Source organism: Cricetulus griseus, chromosome 6 (genome assembly GCF_003668045.3).
Source record: "Cricetulus griseus strain 17A/GY chromosome 6, alternate assembly CriGri-PICRH-1.0, whole genome shotgun sequence".
Classification (NCBI taxonomy): Eukaryota; Metazoa; Chordata; class Mammalia; order Rodentia; family Cricetidae; genus Cricetulus; species Cricetulus griseus.
In genome coordinates this window covers 86,988,589-87,010,204 of record NC_048599.1, presented here as the reverse complement: position 1 = coordinate 87,010,204, position 21,616 = coordinate 86,988,589, and the positions used below count along the sequence as shown (strand labels likewise).

Here is a 21,616-nt window from a genome sequence, read left to right as displayed (position 1 = left end):
GTTTATTTTGATGGTTTTTTTAAATGTTTGGTTTTGAAACACTGAGAATGAAAATTCAGAAAGGAAGGTGACAGAGGGAGAAAGAGACAGATTATGAAATTTGTTGAGAGAGAAAGGGAGAAGGATCTGGAAAGAGATGGGAAAAAAGATAAATGTTATCAAAATGCATTATTTTAAAGAAAATTCTTTATTAAAATTTTAACAAACTAAAATAAGCAATTCATCAAAATGGTTGAAAGTGCTTCATTAATTATGAAAATCACAACAAAGTATAATATTTACAAATAACACTCACAATACAAGTACTTTCACAATATCAAGTGCTGGTATATATGTTCAGGATGAAACACATACTTCTAGAATTTATTCATGATAGTTGTGTAGTACTAGGTTAAAGAATCATCAAGAAGAAAGTTTTATTCTATCAGGTCTTAAACGTTTTTGCAAGAGCTTTTACACAGATTTCTTCATCTCAGAGTTTCTCAAAGTATATATTAAAGGATTCAACATGGGTGTAACAACAGTATAAAATACAGTAATGGATTTATCCACAGGAAAACTAGAAACTGGCCTAACATACATGAAAATACATGGAACAAAAAAAGAGAAAAAACACGATGATATGAGTGCTGCAGGTGAACAGTGCTTTACTCCTGCCATCCTGACTGTGATTCTTGAGAGATCTTAAGATGATTCCATAGTACAGGAGGAGGAGGATGAAGATCACTATACACATGACCCCATTGTTGACAATGGCAGAAAGGCCAATAGAGTAGGTGTCAGTACATGCAAGTACCAAAAGGGGTATATGTCACAGGCAAAGTGGTCAATGATATTGGGGCCACAGAAAGGAAGTTTACACACAACAAGAACTTGAATCATACCATGTGCAAAACCTCCTGCCCAGGCCATCAAGAAGAAAAGGATACATACACGTTGATTCATGATAATCAGATAATGCAGGGGTTTACAGATGGCCACATACCGATCATAGGCCATTGCCACCAGAATGACAATATCAACACCACCAAATAAATGCTCTATAAAGAGCTGGCTCATGCAAGCTGTGAAGGAGATAGTCTTCTTGTCATGGAGCAAGTCTGCAATCAACTTGGGTGAGATGGCAGTGGAATAAACAGCATCCATGAGTGACAAAGTAGCAAGGAAGAAGTATATTAGGGTGCCCAAGGAGGGGCTGACAATCACTGTAACCACAATGAGCAGGTTTCCCACCATTGTCACAATGTAGATGAGTAAAAACATAACAAATAATGCATTTTGACCAGGAGGATCCTGAGTGAGCCCCAGCAGGACAAATTCTGTGACATTGTTGTGTTGGCCCATTTAATCTTCTATCAGGCTTGTTACTGAGAAAAATCTCAGGAGAACTGGGCCTGCCACTAGGTTTATCTCAACATCAGTGAATCTCTAAACAGAAAAACAGACAGAGGTATCTCTGTCACCCATACCTTTAAAAGTAGTTATTTAAAGCACATCACACTTTGGCATTGTAAGCAGCAAATGAACAGAGAAAAGATCTCTCATTTAAACTTAAAATAATTACTATGCCATTAAACACAAGTATGTCAAGTAATAAAGAGTAAGACTTTGTGCTGCTAATACTATGGACAACATTTGTAAATATTTACTTGGGTAGTGCTCACAAAGCATTGGTCTTTAAGGATCCAAGTCAGTGCTGTTATATTGCACTATTAGGCACAGACACTACACCTCAAAAGATAATTTTAGTCATCATATATATAAATTAAAATAAAGTAGATTTGAACTGCACCAAATGCCTCCATATAGCAATTACTTCATCTGAACTGACATATTTTAGAAGTTATAGTTCATTTCACCATTGCATATTTTTAATTACTAACACAATTACATCTACCAGCAGGTTTTCCACAAATATTTTTACTTTAGCTGTACTAACCCATCAATCTCACAATATCCTGCCCCTGAAGACATTATACTGATTCCAGAATTCTCAGGAAAAGCTAGACAGAGAGACAGACTGAAATAGAAAACAGTAGGTAAAGACTGAATGGGACATATTTTTTTCCTTAATATATCCTGACATGGGAATTCATTGCCTGGATCCTCAACAGTAGAACACTTGAAGAAAATGCACAACCGGAGTGCAAAGGTGATGGTTGGGTTCATTTTCTAAACATAATTACACACAAATCTCTATTTCAGTCCTAAAAACAAGGGGATTAGAAAATATTTCAAAATAATTCCTGGTCTCATAATCTCTAATTGCCTATACCATTTTTTCTTTTGATCTCTTTTCTTTCTCTTCTGTTGTCATTTTTCTTTGTTCACACTACTTCACCATTTGTACCACAGGGACTTTCATAATATCCATCTCCAAGAGAGGTCTGTTGGTGTTCTTATGAAATGCCTACATACTGCCAGCCCATCAGCCATCTCAGTGTTGGCTAGATCATCAGCTGAGAATAAGGGATGAGAATTTCTGTCCACCTATCAGGAATGTATACATAGTCCCAGTCAGAAAAAATCAGCATGTTTGTACCTCATGAAAAGCTTTCTGGACTTGGACTAAAATCATGTATCTTAGGATATATATATATATATATTATATATATATATATATATATATATGTTTCATAAGTTAATATTATTAATATTTACCTGTGAAGATGTATATTTGGACTAACAGCAAGAAAAATACCATTTCCATGAACTTGGTAACAGAGAAGAACATGCGCAGAGTCTGAGCAGCTCTAGAGGCAGTTGGGATGCATCATATGCATGTCTCATTCAATTTATGCTTCCATCTGAGTCAGAAAATCAATCATTGTAATTTTTGAAATTCCAAACTGCCAAAGACATGCCTGTCACAAAACATGGGTTATCATATCATTTATGTGCAATTCTGTCTTCTACATTTTACTTCTTACAGTTTGGTGGCTATCAATATTGATCTCCATTAGTTTTCAAGAGGCAGAACCTCCTAGAGTCTTATGTGATTATTTAGGTAATAGTTAAAAAACAGAGGACATAAGCTACACAAAACTTTACTTATATATGATATATAATATCAAAGGACTGATTCTATAAACACTAAAGAATAGTATGACTGCTTTCATTTTAAACTACTGTTAACGTACATCTTGAGAAATAATAATATAATCCATTATTAAGAACATGAATTAAAATTTTATCATATATATATATATATATATATATATATATATATATACATACTTTTGTTTTTTCTAGACAGGGTTTCTGTGTGTAGCTTTGGAGGCTGTCCTGGCACTCACTCTGGAGACCAGGCTAGCTTCGTACTCACAGAGATCCCCCTGCCTCTGCCTCCCAAGTGCTGGGATTAAAGGTGTGTGCCTCCAACACCTGGCTTGTCTTATATTTTAAAAAACACTTTGCCTAGCACTGAAATTTTGTCACCCATAAGGAGCGTAAAGTTATATCACTTGACAAAACACAGATACAAGGGGAAACAAATGTATTAGTCAATTTAACTCAATATTAGAAGGAACAATATTATATTTTCCCTCATTTGTAAGTTTTATTCTTTTATTATATATAAAAATAATCATATTCCAATGAAGTTATCCCTTTTTAATACCATATACAGTAGTACACAATTCGAAATTAACATCTGTGGTAGCAGGAGAGGCATTTCTACACACTTTTCTCTATTTACATATATTAATATATTCATTGAGCAATTTTAATTTTTATACACAAAATACAACATAAAACAACTGAAATATATTACACATTTGATCTTGTACATATTAGGCTCTTGATAGGATACAGAATTTTTAATTTTCCTCTTTAAACTCTCCAAATTCATTTTACATCCTTTTAAACAAAGCACACAAAACACAATGTCCCATAAAATAAAAATAATGAATCATTATCATTTGTAATATGAGAAATATTTCCTTTGCTATCTGGCAAAATATAACATAACAATGCAACCTCCCTACAAAAAATGAGTAGTCTGTAATATTGGTAGCAAATATACTTACATTTTAATTAATTTCTTTGTTTAGAATCTTAATTTTCCAATTTAGATACTTCATTTGATACCAAATGACTTAAATATCCCCTGCATTTCAGTGGGTCACATAAATCTTCATTTCCATTCCTTTGTTTGTGGTCATGTACTCACAACATGGTTCTGAGTTTGTTCCATAAAAATCAAAAAAAAATCTTTTATTGGTAGAACTGCAATTATTTCATGTGCCTATGTGACTTCACAGACCACATGACAACATATGAACATATAATAGATGAGGAAAAGCACCAAGAAACCACAGAAAATATATTTCCACAAAATTTCTATTATCTTAATCCTTCAAAGAAATATAATGATATCCAACTTAAAATCTAAATGCAAAATATTTAAATTTAATGATAAGACTTACTCAAATAGGTGGATATTGTCACTGTCTAAGAAAATTTCTTCATAAAAATGCAAAGACATATTATTTGAATGTGTACAAAAATCCACCTAATAATTAGAAAGTGTAAACACTCCTTATATGGTCATGTTAATTAAAGTTCACAACCCTAAAATTAATTGTATTAATTTTTCTCTTGTGTCAATTGTGCTAAAAAGCATCCAAAATGTCTTGATTTATGCAGAACAGCAGCCTCCACGTGGCTCACAAGCAAGTCAGGACCTAAACATGAAAAAATAGTGGTTTATTACTGAAGTATTAAAATTTCTCACAACTACATCCAGAAGTCTTTTGTCTGCATCACTAAAAAAAAACTGTATAAAATTGTGTCCTTTCTTATGTAAAATATTTCCCTGCATTCCCCAAGAAATTGAGAACATCAACAGACTGTCATACTGATAAATAAAGCATAAGGACAGGACACATCAAGGGTTAAATACCAGAGCCTTGTTGGTTCATTTCATCAGAAAAACATTTCTTCAATTTATATTCACAATCTGTCAAGGACTTTTCTTTGCACCATTGCTATTTAAATAGATTAGCTTGTTACAATAATTGGAACAAATTAAAATGAGTTCATCTCTTTTGGACACAATTCTTCTTAATAATCCCTAGAGATAAAAGCCTTGAATTTTGCCAAGAATGATTAGCTAACCATCAAGTTGATTTGAAAATCGTATAAAAAGAAAACAAATTTCCAGGTATATTGATTATGATATTATGAGAAAGTGTTGAAGTTTAAAATGTTTAAGTAATGTCGGTAATGTTTAAAACACACATGAGGAGAAAGCAACCTCAGTTCCTGTTCTCAGCATCACCCAAGCAAACATAGTCCTGCAATGATGGTGAGAGAGATCTGCACAGCTGCTTTGAGCTGCAGAGTTGGAATTGCAGTCTGTGAAGTTCAAACTTATAGTCTAACTGTTGGAAGACAATGTTTCTGCCATTAGGTAGGTCTGGTAACATTTGATGGAGGCCTTAATTTATGTGAGATTAGACTATAATGACTTTCATATTGTGCATTCAACTCTTTAATGACTATATGTTTTTAATTGAGTAGCTCTACACAGAATAGTTATTTTTTAATAAATAACAATGATTAACAACTTTCTCTGTTATTGAGTTTGTTATTTAGTCATCAGTGAGTAGATGTTCCCATGAGCTTACTTCCAGGTTGGATCTTCTATTTCACAAAGGTGTAGATACTAGGTCCTCAATGTCAGGTGATAGGTTCCACTAATTTTGGAAACTTAAAATTTGTGTAGCAAATTAGATAAATCTAGCAATTTCAAAGTAATATTTGTAAGATAGAGAGCATGTGTAATCAAGATACTTTATTTGTTAATTTAATAAATGGACAATAGACACATTTCTGAGGTTAAAATTATTTCTGTAAGATGGAGAATTGAAATACATGAAGACATGACACTTCATGTACTTCTCAAATGAATTCAAACACATATTAGATTTCCACTTAAAGGTTTGCATATCACACTGAACTGCATATGAGAAATAAATCAAAGAAATTAACAACTAAAGAAACCATTTCTACATATTTTTAAATTTAATTATCCATTTCTGAACAATTTATATAGAAAGATAATTGTGGTGAAGCCTGAAAATGTTTTTAACAGTGAAAAACATTTGATAAGCAATGAGCAAGCAAAAATATTCACAGAATTTAAATACTGAAAAATTACTGTATCAAGCTCCTGTTTAACAAATTATTCCTTTTAGCATAATGTCCTCGAGGATCATTGATTTCTCCAAAATTATGTTAATATCACATCGAATGCCATAAATTCAAATAATTTTGTCAATTAAAATGAAGTAATTATTAAAGTTCTCTTGTCCTAAACATTTAGCCTTTTTTTTAGGAGCTGAATACTATTCATATATATAGATTGACAGAGATACGTATAAGCACACATAAACAAACACACACACAAATAAACACATAGTCATTCACATACACACACATACAAGTTTACAAATGGAAAAAAGGTAGATGACAGATAAATGATAGAATACTTCTCAACAATCAACAATGAAGACATTTTGGATATAGTATATAATAGCATGACTACCTGAGTCAGAAATCTACTAAAATCTTTGTACATGTATATACATAAGACATGTATATACATAATTCAATAAACACACATGTCCAGTGATCAGAAATGCATCCTCAAAGAAACATAAAATAGTATTTCCCTTCCTGGTTCTAGCCTTGTGAATATCCTTCAATCCAAATTCTCATTTTTCCACAACCCACCATATCCAGCAATGGTCCCACAGCCACAACAAGGTCTAGTCTGACCACATGCTCCTGCACTTCCTCCAATATCTAAGGACTTTGCTTTCAGAGGACTTGCCTTTCAGGCATCTACTCACAGGTTGTTTTGTTCAGCTTCAACTAATATACTCCATACCCAGACTTTCCAGTTACTTCTAAAGAGCTTAGCTGACTGAGAACTCATGGCAACCTGACCATCAATTCTCTGCAACCAGCCAAGTCAGGCCACTTTCCATATTCAGTTGCCTGACCTACTATAACCAACCATACCTGTGTGTTAGCAATCCTCTAGTCTATCTCAGGCTACCAATCACTGTGATTCATCAAAATCTCACCATTACTACATATGCCACAGCTAACTTCTGGGCTTCCACAAGAATCTGCATCATTCACTCCTTTTTTTTAAACACCCCAGATATAGCCTAGATTCACAAACAGTGCACAACCATAGACTGGATTCCCCTGCCTCCATGACAGGGAACTCTAATATTCACCCAAGATCCTCTACCAATCTACCTATCTACCAAATACAAGGTTGTTGCATATCAATACAAACTTTTCTACCCTATCCTATCTCTCTGTACCCTGCCATCTTATAACACAAGGCATGCAGTCCCAGTCCCATCTGACTAAACAATTTCATTCCATTAAACACAAGTGCAAAATTGAAACACAATCTGCCCCTATGTGTAGGGATGCTGTAGCCATGCCTGTGAGGGCATGGTCAGGGTGAGGTAAAGTAAGGGGCATTCAGGGGGCTGGTTTCAGTTTTGTTTCACTTTCAGATTTCCCTTTCAGCTTGCTGTAGAGACTGCTGCCTGCCGGCTGGCTAGATCACTCTGTAAGTAAAGCTTTTTCCCTATTGATATCCCTTGTATTTCTACCTGGCTCTGTATTGGTAATTTCCCACATTATCTGGTTGTCAGGAGTGGGATATTGGAAACCTAGGCCCTTTGGGACAGCCTGTGGGTGCCACCCGTGTGCTCCCAGCACTGCAGCCGACCTGCTGCACCACACAAGTGTGTTCTGGCAGCTGCTGAGCTGCTCAGAACAGTCTGCCCAGCTGGTAGATTTCCACAGACCTCCCTGTTATAATAACTCTTTCCACCAAAAGCTTCCAAGCCCCACTGCCACATGGGCGGTCTCCACCAGACACCCAAGTTCTGCCCACAGTGTGGATGAACAAAATAATATTTTTAAATGTAGCGTAAACCTTTAGAGGTTTTTCTTTATCTGGATCTGTCTTTATCATCTCAGAAATGCCTAGTCTAAACCCCAGAAGCGCTGGGATGGTGCAAGCCTATGGAACCTGCTCTGATGCTTCTCAGCAGCCTGGCAGAGTAGGCTGTGGCGGCAGGTTTCCCTCTTTCTCTGGGAACCTTGGGGCATGGGGGGCATCCTGCTCACTGACCTCCCCATTATTACCGTCCCAGTTTCTACCTTCAGGCATGGGACCTGCTCAGACTACGGCCTACCAGCACCCTGAGGCCTACTGCCCTAGAGCCAAGTAGGCCTTGGCTTTCAGCAGTGGTTTCCCCTGGCCGCTGTGGGGTAAAGCCGTGTCTCTTTCAGTGGTTGCAGCCGCAAAGCCGTATACTCTTTAAGGTAAGCACAGCCGCTTTTGTTACCTCTCTCCACCGCTGTCACCATCTTGCCTGACCAACCACTGCCAAATGCTGTGCTGAGTAGCTGAATGCCTGTGCCACCTAATGGTCAAACATAGTTACTGTATCTGGAGTAGAAATCAGGTAAAATTACGATGGAATATTTATCATTTGCTAAAAATGGTAATATTTTTGCTTATTATGTGAATTCAATGTCTGAGGAGGATGCTAATCTGCCAATTACCGGCCTATATGCCATAATGTCAGTTAGCTTGGTGGTATAAATAATATTATTAGCCAGAGTCCTCAGGAACAGGGATAAGGATAACCTCACCACCTATTTACCAGAAATAACAGCTTTACTCAATGAGGTTTTGGAGAACAGATTAGGTCAGATCACAATTGTGCAACAAGTGGAACAGAAATTGGATGATAAATTTGGCTCTGTGTCCAATACACTAAAGACAGAGCTGTATGTTACCCAAGATGAGATGCAGCACATTTATGATAAGATAAACACAGAGAGATCCTCTGTGTCTGAGGCATTAGAGGCTAGGCTGTCAGAGGACCATGATGAACTAAAGAATATCTATAGCTAGGTGACCCAGAAACTAGATGCAAAGTTGCAAAATACCCAGGATACAGTTGAAGAATTGGACAGTGCCATTCAATCAATTATTGAAGCATCTAAGGGAGCAGATCACAAATTTGAGTCTAGATTCAAATGTTTGGAAGATAATTTACAGTACAGGGTTGACAGATTACATAGGTCCATACAGCTGATTGCTGAGGACTCAAAATCAGCAAATCATGACCTCAAATCTAGACTCCAATATCTAGAAGTCAGTTTCCATGCCATCCAGATGCTGCCTAAGGATGATCATATTAAAGACCTAGAAAAACGTGTAGAGGAACAGTTAGAGCAATTTACAGATTCACTAACATGCTTGGAATCTTTTATGATTAAGGAGATTGAAACTTTTCATAAGGATATCATTACTAAGTTTAAAGATCATTAGGATTCCACAGAAGCAGAATCACTCCAATCTGAGGCACCTACTCCACCCAGGTATCATGACTATTCTTCTAAGGTTGTTACCGGTACAGCATTAGTCTACCCAGCTACCATGGTAGAAAAGCCAGCTTCTAAGAAACACACTCAGGGACAGATGCCTTATGTATGGCAACCTATACAGCTGAAGGATCTTAAGAATTTTAAAGAATCTGTTGACTCATATGGTGTCCATAGCCCATGTGTAAAGCATCTATTACATTCAAGGGCAACCATTAACAGGGTGATGTCCACAGACTGGGAAAGTTTGGTAGCAGCTGTACTTCAGAATTCATGCCAAATCCAGAGGAAGGCATTGTTCAAGGAAGCAGAGAACCTCCTTGAATGTCAAGGCATAAAGGAAGATTTTGAAGCCCCCCTAGATAAGATTCTTGGTGAGGGTATTTATGCTAACCCACAGGCTCAGGATGAATATGATGACCATATAATGTCTCTATGCAGGAAAGCAGCATTAAATGCCTGGGATAAGGTTCATGAGCCAGGAGAATGCCTAGAAGCTTATACAAGAATACAATAGGGACCTACAGGACAGTTCCAGGACTTTTTACAAAGGTTAGCTAGGGCAGTAGAATTACAGGTAACATATCCAGAAGCAAGACAATCAATTATATATACAATAGCTTATGAAAATGCAAACCCAATATGCAAAAGAATACTTTTGCCTTTAAAGATCAGATCAGCTCTGCTAGAAGAATGGGTTTAGCATGTAGCCAACATTGACTATAATGTGCAAGATACTGGATCTTGGGCAGGAGAAGTCATTTTGAAAGGTTTATAAAGGCAACAGGAGATTAAAATTTCTACAGATATGGACGCAAGGGCTTGGGAAAGAGAAGCACCTTACAGAGGTCAACATAGATACCAAGAGGCTAGAGGTTATTACTACTATGAACCAGAACCTTGGGTAGGAAGCATCTTCCCCAGGAAACACCGAAGCAGCCAGGAACCTAGATGTTTCAGCTGTGGGAATATCAAGAGAAATTGTAGACAAACGAATTCTAATAATGCCTCATACAGAAGGCCATTGCCTTCTGGATTGTGTAGAAGATGTGGTAAAGGAGGGACTGGGCCAATGAATGTAGATCAACCAAGGACATGCAAGGAAACCCATTAAGTCCAGAAAACCCCGAGGGGGGGGGCCTCAAGAAGACTCCCAATTCCAAAGGGTCTGGTCATTCCCGGTAGCAATGGAAGACAGTCTCTCACAGGACAAATAGATAGTTCTTTGCCTATTGTAAAAAATGATATTACTCTAGATGGTAGTTTGAATAGTGATGAAGAATCAAATGTGAATGGACAAAATGAGAAACGCATATTTTGGCAAACTTCTATTAATGATAAAAGACCTCAGTTAAAAGTGAAAATTAATAATAAAGTTATTACTGGCTTAGTAGACACTGGGGCAGATGTGACAATTATTACTCAAAAATCTTGGCCTCAGAAATGTCGTATTAGAAAGGCGAATGTTTTTAGGAATTGGAACTCTATCTAGAGTTTGACAGAGTGTTAACTTGGTGATCTGCATTGGACTGGAAGGACAGAAAGGGAGACTGAAACGATATGTGGCAGATAAAGCTATAAATCTCTGGGGTCGTGATCTCTTACAACAATGGAATACTCAGATTAATATTCCTCCAATGTCAGATACAAATTATGTACAATCTTTAGATAGTAGAAAAGATCTGGTAAGACACTATGGAAAACAGTTACCAACCATCCAGTCTGCACAGAAATTAGGTATAAATGATGGACCTTCAGAGGAGAAAAAGGCCCTGCCATTGAAGTGGCTTACAGATGAACCTATTTGGGTAGGACAATGGCCAAGGCCCTCTGAGAAGGTAGAGGCTGTAGAAAAATTAGTACAGGAGCAGCTAGAGGCTGGATGTATAGAGGAATCTACCAGCCCTTGGAATTTTCCTGAATTTTTAATAAAAAAGAAGTCTGGTAAGGGGAGAATGCTTACAGAACTGAGAGCCATAAATAAGGTAATTCAACCAATGGGCTCTCTGCAACCTGGAATGCCATTACCTTCCTTGATACCTAAAGGATGGCCTATCATAGTTATTGATCAGAAATACTGTTTTTCACAATAGCATTACAGGAAAATGATAGAGAAAAATTTGCATTTACTGTACCAACTCTTAATAATTCACAGCCAGTTAGGAGATATCAGTGGAGAGTTTTGCCACAAAGAATGCTAAATAGTCCTACTTTGTGTCAACACTTTGTATAGCAACCTTTGGAAATAATTCATAAGAAAATTTCATAATCTCTTGTTTATCATTACATGGATGACATTCTTTAATCAGATTCTAATAAGGAAACTTTGGAATGTATGTTTGAAATGGTGAAGGAAGTTCTGCCTCATTAGGGGTTACAGATTGCCCCAGAAAAGATACAAAGAGGAGATTCTACTAACTATTTAGGTTACATGATAGACTTACAAAGGAACAGACCTCAAAAGGTACAAATTAGGAGAGATCATAATCAAACTCTTAATTCTCTTAAAAATTTATTAGGGAAAAATTTTCAACTCAAGTCGATTATTGGGGTAGAAGAACATGACTTTAAGCATTTAAAAATGGCACTTAAAGGTAATAAGGACCTAAAAAGTCCAAGAATATTATCTGCTGAGCCAGAAAAAGAGTTACAATGATTAGAAAACAGAATATTGGATGTGCATGCAGATCAGATAAACCTTTATTTAGACTGTATTCTTGTTATCATGCCATCCAGAGAATACCCTTCTGGAATTCTGAGGGAAGACACCATATTGGAGTGGATATTTCTGCCACATAAACAGAACAAAAAGTTAAAGACATATATAGAAAAGATTTCTGATTTGATTTTAATGGGAAAATTAAGACTTTGTCAACTGACTGGAAAAGATCCAGCAGAAATTTTAGTACCTTTAACTAATGAAGAAATTTCCTCCTTATGGAAAGATAATGAATATTGACAAATGACTCTTACAGATTTTTTGGGAATGATTAGCAACAATTATCCCAAAACTGACAAAATTAAATTCTAAAAAAGACATATTGTAAGACAAACTCCCATTTCTAGAGTTCTTACATACTACACTGATGACAATAAATCAGGTAAGGCAGGTTATAAAGCAGGTGAGGTAAGTAAAGTTGTTCAAAGTCTGTATACATTTGTAAGAAGGCAGAATTATATGACATTTTCATGGTACTTATGGATTTTACAGAACCTCTTAATACAGTTACTGATTCTTAATATACAGATAGAGTCATGTTTCACATTGAGACTGCAGAATTCATTCCTGATAATACAGAATTAACTTCACTGTTTAAACAATTAGAGGAAACAATCAGAATCAGAAGTATTCCTATATACATTACACATATCAGATCCCATATGGGTCTGCCAGGCCCACTAGCACAAGGCAATGATGAGATTGATCATTTATTAATTGGAAGTGTGCTAGAAGCCTCTGAATTTCATAAGAAACATCATGTAAATAGCAAAGGTTTGTCAACAAGCCAAGGAGATAGTGATAAAGTGTCCTACTTGTTCCTTTTATAATCAAACTTCATTGCCAGCAGGTTGTAATCCTAAGGGCATTCAGAGAAATGAGGTTTGGTAGATGGATGTCTTTCACTTCGCAGATTTTGGAAATTTGAAATATGTGCATCAAACTATAGACACATTCTCACGGTTCCAATGGGCCAATAGTGCCAACAATAAAATTTGACTGATAAGATTCAAGCCTTACACTTACTAATGATAAGGCACAAACATTAGAAATATTAATAAAAATTTAAAAATTTGACTGATAAGATATAACCGTTAACAAAAGAGCTAACTAATGAAATTCAGAAAAATTCTCAGACATTGACACAGGAATTTAGGGAAGAACCTACCAAAACACTTCATAGCCTGGCATTGGTGGCCCATACCTTTAATCCCAGCACTCGGAAGGCAGAGGCAGTCAGGGTCTCTGTGAATTCGATGCCAGCCTGGTCTCCAGAGCAAGTGCCAGGATAGACTCTAAAGCTACACAGAGAAACCCTGTAACAAAAAAACAAAACAAACAAAGACTTCCATGAAGAAAAAGAAGGGTGACACAAGGTTACTAGTAAACCAACCTTAGTTTACCCAGTTACTATACAAAAATGAACAGGAGACTAAAGACACTCCTGGGGTTATCAAGAGTTAAATAGATTCCTACAGAAATATTAGATTTGAGGAGATATAAGGAAGCAGTCTCACATGGTATGCATCCAGGAGTGAAAAGATTTAGCTAAAGGAATATTGAAAGCTGGTCCTCAGTTACAATAGTGAATATGATAGACAGAGTGGGCTAAAAAATAGGGTTAGAGACATCAACATTTCCAAAGATCAACTTCTATGTGAAAGGCATATGCTAAATTGCAAAAACAGCTTGGATTTGATAATCCCTGATGCTATGTCATTTAGCAGCTTTAAATGCTTTGGAAGAGGATGAAAAATCAGGAAAGATACCTTAGTCTTTACTAAATTAGACAAGGACCAAAAGAAAACTTCACTGATTTTTTGCAAATATTGATTTCAGCTATAAATAGAATTGTGACAGATCAAGAAGTCAGACAAATATTAATTGGATCTTTGGCTTTTGAAAATGGTAATTCAGAAGGTAAAGCAGTGATTAGGTCTTTAAAGGAAAATTAGCATCAATAGATTAATGAATTAGAAATAAAGCTTATATGAGATCTCATGCTTATGATGATAATTTGATAGGAGAAGAGATTTCTAAATTTCATAAAAAAACATTATGTCAGATGTTTTAATTGTGGTAGGCAAGGTAAACTGAAAAGGGATTCTAGACAAGGTGCTTCTAGGAAAAATTTTTTTCTAGACTTCCAAATAGAAGGCTCTAGCCTTCTGGAGTATGCAGAAGGTTTGGAAAAGTCCTTGGAATTCTTCTATATTTTTCATAAAAAAACTCTGGAAATTAGAGAATGGTAACATATTTGAAATCTATGAATAAAGTAATTCAATCAATGATGTCTTTACAACTTTGGATTGCCTTGTCTTCTTTGTAACCTAAATGATGGTCTATTACAACTAATGATTTGAAAGTCTGATTACATCATCTGTTGGCATTCCCTGGTAGAATATTTTGGGTCATTTGTGTAAAGTATCATATTACTTGCAACTAGTGAAAGTTTGAATTCTTCTTTTTCAGTTTGTATGGCCTCAGTCTCCTTTTGTTACCTTATTGGTCTAGCTAGAATTTTGAGTACAATGTTGAATATATATGGAGAGAGTATACAGCCTTTTCTAGTTCATGATTTTAGTGTAATGGCTTTGAGTTTCCTTGATTTAGTTTGCTGTTGGCTGTAGTGGAGCAAGATTCAAGATTAATACACCCCCCAAAAAATAGTAATTCTCAAATATACAAATGTTAATTGGATTGAGAAAGAAATCAGAGAAACATTAGCCTTCACAATAACCACAAAAACCATAAAATATGTTGGGGTAACTTGAACCAAACAAATGAAAGGCTTGTATGACAAGAACTTTGATTCCCTAAAGAAACAAATTGAAGAAGACATGAGAAAATTGAAAGATCTCTCAAGCATTTGGATAGGTAGAATCAACATAGTAAAAATGTCAATCTTACCAAATGCATTCTACAGATTCAATGTCATCAGGATCAACATCTGAGCACAATTCTACATAGACCTTGAAGTAACACCATTCAAATACATATTGAAAACCACAAAAACTCATGATAGCCAAAAGGATCTTCTGGGGACATCACAATCCTTGATTCAAGCCCTACTCTAGAGCTATACTATAAAAACAGCCTGGTATTGGCACAAAAACAGACAGGTAGACCAATGGAATAGAATCAAAGACCCTTATATTAATCGACACACCTATGAACACCTGATTTTAGACCAATAAGTTAAAGTTAGACAGTAGAAGGAAAAACACATCTTTACAACTGGTGCTGGCAAACAGGATGTTAGTACGTTTAAGAATGCAAATAGATCTATATCTATCACCATGCCCAAAACTTATATCCAATGGATCAAAGACCCAAAAATAAATCCAGCAACACTGAACCTCATGTAAGAGAAAGTTGCAAGTAGCCTTAAACGCATAGGCATTGGAGACCACTTTAAGAATATAACACCAGTAGCAGAGACACAGACATAGAAAATCAATAAATGGGACCTCCTGAAACTGAGAAGCTTATGTAAGGCAAATGTCACAGTCAACAAGACAAAATACCAGCCTACAGAAAGGGAAAAGATCTTCACAGAGGGTTGATATCCAAAATATACAAAGAACTGAAGAAACTAGACAGCAAATGCTAAATAATCCAATTTTTAAAATGGGGTAGAGAACTAAACAGACAATTCTGGACAAAGGAATTCAAATGTCTGAAAGACACAAAAGGAATTGGTCAACATCATTAGACAACAGGGAAAGGCAAATCAAAACAACTCCTAGCTACCATCTTACAACTATCAGAATAAGATGAAAAACATTAATGAAACATTATTCTGGAGAGGAGGTTGGGTAAGGGAAACACTCTTCCAATGCTGATAGGATTGCAAACTTGTACAGGCATTTTGGAAATCAGTATGACAATTTCACAGCCAATTGGGAATCAATCCACCTCAAGACCCAGCAATATAACTCTCAGGCATACACCCAAAGGATGCATACTCATAGCACAAGGACATTTGCTCAAAATTTTTCAGAGAAGCATTATATGTGATAGACAGAACCTGGAAACAACCTAGATGCCTCTCAACTAAAGAATGGATGAAGAAAATGTGGTATGTGAGTCCGAGACCACCCTGGTCTCCCATAGCTAGTTCCAGAAAAGCCTCCAAAGCCACAGAGAAACCCTGTCTTGAAAGAAAAGAAAGAAAGGAGAGAGAGAGAGAGAGAGAGAGAAAGGAAGGAAGAAAGAAAGAAAGAAAGAAAGAAAGAAAGAAAGAAAGAAAGAAAATGAGGTATATTTACACAATGGAGTACTATTCAGCCTAAAAAAGTGCCATCTTGAAAAATTCAGGGAAATGACCGAAGTTAAAAAACAAACATCCTGAGTGAGGTAACTCAGACACAGAAAGATAAACATGGTATGTCCTCACTCATAAATGAATATTACACATAAAGCAAAGGAGAACCAATCATAGACCACAGCCCCAAAGAAGCCAGGAAATAGGAGGGCCCTAAGAGACACATATGTGGATCCCCTGGGGAAGGGAAATAGAAAAGAGTAAATTGGGAGCATGTGGAAGAAAGGCAGGTGAGTGTGAGGAGCATTAAAGGAGGGGAAGAGAACATGAGGGAACAGGAAGAGGGAGTTAGGGGAAGGAAAATGAAGGAGAGCAAGGAAAGAGATGCCTTGATAGAGGGAGCCATTATGGGCTTAGCAAGATACCTGGCATAAGGAAATCCCTAGGAATTCCCAACGATGACTCAAGCTAAGAATCTAAGCCATAGGGCAGAGGGTACCTTAACTGTCTATTCCCTGTAATCAGAATGATGGCTATCTTTATTGTCATCACAGAAACTTCATCCAATAACTGTTGGAAGCAAATGCAGACATCCACAGCTAAGCACTGGGCCAAACTCAGCTTCTTACTCACATATTTAACTCCCAATTTTTTATTGATAAACATGATAAGATCAATAGTTTAGCACACAGCTTATGTGGGGATGTTCAGGTCAATTTAAAGCTGGGTAGCTGAGATGATCCAGCCTCGAAGACTACTCTAGCTAGCCACTGAGATAAGCCATTAGCTTTCCCATTACTCAGAGACTAGAAAATGAATGATAGAGCTAGCTCTTCCAAGACTTGAAAATTATCCAAATTTTTTCAGGGTCTCCTAAAGATGCTATTGACCCCAAACAAGAAGAAGTAATTTTAAGAACATGACTCACATATTCCTAACAAGTAGAGTGGGCAGATTTCAGTTGTTCAGTGAGTTTTGGATGCTTGTCTTCATTTAGGGAGATTGGTCACAAGTTGCAATTGGTAATGCTCGAGCAAAAAGCTGAACAATGGAGATTAAAATACAGACATCATGTTCAGAGAAGAAAAAGTGTGATATAGAAATGATAGAGCAAAAGGGTATGTTATTAAATCTACTTTTCAACTAAAAAAGCAACTGCTAATCTTAAATATATTGCACTGGTATGGACTTATGTTTATGGATGCAAATTTGAGCTTACTTTTTATTATGTATATGTTTTTACTCTTGATTAAAATATGTTTGTGCATTGATGAAAATTTAAAGTTATTGCACTTATGTTTATACTCTTGATTAAGGTATTGTACCTATGCAGCTCATTTAACAGTGGAATGCAAATTTCTAGTCCTTGAAAGTAATTATTACTATTTATTTCAGGTAGTAAATGCAGGTTATTATATAGTCACCTATTAAAATCAAACTTATAGTTATGTCAAGTATCTTTTCAAGGTCAATGAGGTATATTTTATCTGGATGATCTTGAAACACTTCATAGATCTACAGAATACAGCATTTAAGATGTTTTAATAGCATAATATCTGTTTTTGTTTGTGATAAGGGGACATGTCTGTTTCATTCTACTTCAGAGAAGATGACGGATACCGAAGAAACTCCATGTGAAGTTTACATTCTTTGTGACAAAATTTAGACTCTGGGTAATGAGCTGTCCATGCCTCAACCTCTGACATTATGCTGTCCTGTCCAAAATGGACAATCAGGTCACAAAGAAGAGTGACTGTTTAACTTTGCCAAAAAAGCAGAATAGTGCTTCAATAATCCTTCATCACAGAAAAGACTATCAGATATTCTGGGCCTGAAGGCCATAGATGGATGCCCCAGTGTTACAGAGGAACATTGGTTTTCTGTCCAGGCAGCCATCTATTTTTGTCATTTCTTAGTTTTGGAAGTTGTTTGCTTTGCACTTCCTGTTTACTCAGGTAATATTGTATTCTTCTCCCTCTCTTATTGAGTTCAAGACTTGATAGTTATAATTATAGGTTTTCTTGTTGCAAAATTCAGAAAAGAAACTCATAAAAGAAGTGTACAGTATATAAGTTTAAGAGACACAAAAAGAGAGTGTTGGGTTTGTGATACAAGTTAGGATAGAAATTCATGAAGTACAACATTTGGATTCAAAAAGATAAGCTGGATAATGGAGTTGTTTTCTCTGAAATTGTCAAATGCCAATAGATTACACATTGTTATTGTAATTATTGCCTGACATACTTATTTGTACTTATTGTACATAATGTATATAGTTTTACTGTGTTCGTTAAAACCTTTGTTTTTTATATAGACAATAGGGGTAAAATGTTGTGTGCCATTTTGATTGTGATCTTACAAATAAAGCTTGCCTGGAGTCAGAGGGAAGAGCTGTCCACTTGCTGACCAAAATTTGCCATAGACTTTGGAGGATTGTCGACAGAGAAGGAGAGAACTATTGATAATGGGCTGAGGAAGGATCTCAGAATTTTGGGATGGAGATATAGAAGAGATAGGATGTGAATGATGAGTGCTCCCTGCCTCTCTGACCTTTCAGGTTCTTACCTCAATAACTGCCTCCCAAGTTTTATTGATAAAAGCTAATTAGACTAATACTTCAAGCAATTACTTTATTTGATTCTGATTGTCAGGGTCTCAGGAGACACATTTCAGTCCATTTTATCACTTCTTCTCCCACTTATTAAACACATTAAATTGCACCAAAATTGTTTCACATCCTTTAACCAGAAAGGAAATAACACACAATTGCACCAGCAGTGAAAATTGTGTTATCAAAACTATTGTGATAAACTAGGTGATAAAACAGGAGAAATAGTCTCCCAGCTCCCTTGCTCCCAATTTGCTCAGGAGATCTTGTCCCTTTCCCCTTCAACAGGGGAACATATTTGTCTCTCAAAGGGTCTTCCGTGTTTACTAGCTTCTCTGGCAATGTAGATTGTAAACTGGTAATCATTTGCTCTAGGTCTAAAAATCATATAAGAGTGAGTACATACCATGTTTATCTTTTTGTGACTGGGTTACCTCACTCAGAATGGTTTCTTCTAGGTCCATCCATTTTCCTGCAAATTTCAGGATTTCATTGTTTCTTTTTTCTGCTGAGTAGTACTCCATTGTGTAAATGTACAAATTTCTCTATCCATTCTTCAGTTGAGGGGCATCTAGGTTGCTTCCAGGTTCTGGCTATTACAAGTAGTGCTGTTATGAACATCGTTGAACAAATGTCCTTGTTGTATGAATGTACATCTTTTGGATATATACCTAAGAGTGGAATTGCTGGATCTTGTGGTAGAGTGATTCCCATTTTCCTGAGGAGTCACAATACTGATTTCCAAAGTGGCTGTATAAGTTGGCACTCCCACCAGCAGTGCAGGAGTGTTCTCCTTTTTCCAGCATAAACTATCATTGCTGTTTTTGATTGACATGAGGGAGCAGAAAGATTGAGTTGGAGGAAGAATAGAAGAAAACAAGAAAAGGAGATACCATAATAGAGGGAGACATTTTAGGTTTACAGAGAAATCGGACACTAGGGAAATGTCTGGAGATCTACAAAGATGACACCAGCTAACAATCTAAGTAACAGAGGAGAGGCTACCTTAAATGCCCTCCCCTGATAAAGAGATTGGTGACTGACTTATATGCCATCCTATAGCCCTCATCCAGCCGCTGGTGGAAGTAGAAGCAGACACCCACAACTAATCACAGAACTGAACTGGAATCCAATTGTAGAGAAGGATGAGGGATGAGCAAAGGGATACAGACCAGGCTGGTGAAACCCACAGAAACAGCTGACCTGAACAAGAGAAAACTCTTGTTTCCCAGACTGATAGCTAGGATTCCAGCATGGAACTGATCCAGACCCCAGGAACCAGGGTTTCAGAGAGGAAACCTCGGAAGTCTATGAGTCCTCCTGTAGTTTTCAGTACTTATCCCTAGCCTAGGTGTGAACTTTGGGAGCCCATTCCACCTACAGGGATACTCCCTGAGCCAAGACATATGGGAGTTGGCCTAGGCCCTATCTCAAAGGATATGATAGACTCTGATGACACCCTATAGATGGCCTCACCCTCCCAGGGGAGCAGAAAGGATGTGTGATAGGTAGGGTATTAGTTGGGGGGAGTAGAAGGGGAGGAGGCGAGGGAGTGGGAACTGGGATTGGCATGTAAAACAATCTTGTTTCTAATTCAAATTAAAAAAAAATAGAAGAAATAGAAACTGAAAGACAGTGAAATTTGCTAGATCCTGAGGTACTAAAGTAGAAATTTAGTGGCCAGATCTCTAAACACAGCACACTCAAAGAAAATGTTATAACTAGTGTGGGAATGCATGACTGTGGGATATTTACTAAACCTGTTATGAACTTTACTCAATTTACATATTGTAATTTAAAGAGATTAGACAACAAGATTTATGAGTTTTTCCAGCCTTACAGTCTACAGCACTATTAGTTCAAAACTATCTATTTCATGATTCTATTATACTTTTCATGCATAGTTAATTTCTAAGCTTACATTCACTTCCCTATCAATGATAATCAGGAACAAATTGGATATGATCATACCAATATATAACAACTCTGATTTCTATTCATAATGTACTATAAAATAACCTCAAATACACTGTGAGACAGAGAGAGAGTGGCCCAGTGCTGAATTCTGGGTCATACGCTTGTATTACACTAAGAATCATGCAATTATTACCTATGTAATCTCAACTCAGGGAACTACAACATCTGCATCCCAGGATGCTTTTTTTTTTAAGTTTTCTTAAAGCTTTTCTCAATACTTGTGGCCTATATATGAATGTTAACTGTTAGTACTGCTGTTCTTTGTGTCACTTTTAGGACATATGGTAAAGAAGTATTTTAGAAAATTTTTATTCTTATTCCATATAAGTGCTCACAACCATTACCCATGAATGATTATGTTTCAATGTGAACAAGTAAGGGGAAAAGTGATTTACATGTTGTAATAGTAGATGAGGGAATGTCCAAAGACTTCACTTGCTTCACATGGCAATTGTGATGAACCTTCTATGTAATTCAAGCATATTTATGCAGTTATCTGATATAGAAGATCTGCATTTGCCATATTTAAACCATCAGACTGATGAAGGAAAACATGCAGTAGAGCATAAGCACAGAAAAACATCCAGAAATGTCACTTTCATACCTTATT

The 21,616-nt window shown here is 36.4% G+C and overlaps 1 protein-coding gene across 1 annotated transcript; it reads right to left on the bottom strand.

Moving 5' to 3' along the window:
* Positions 1-453: 453 nt before the first annotated feature.
* LOC100757423 (olfactory receptor 4A8-like) lies at positions 454-1,344 on the bottom strand. Its single transcript, XM_027421067.1, is given in 3 exon segments — positions 454-603; positions 605-801; positions 804-1,344. Coding segments are annotated over 3 exon segments (888 nt in total).
* Positions 1,345-21,616: the final 20,272 nt, after the last annotated feature.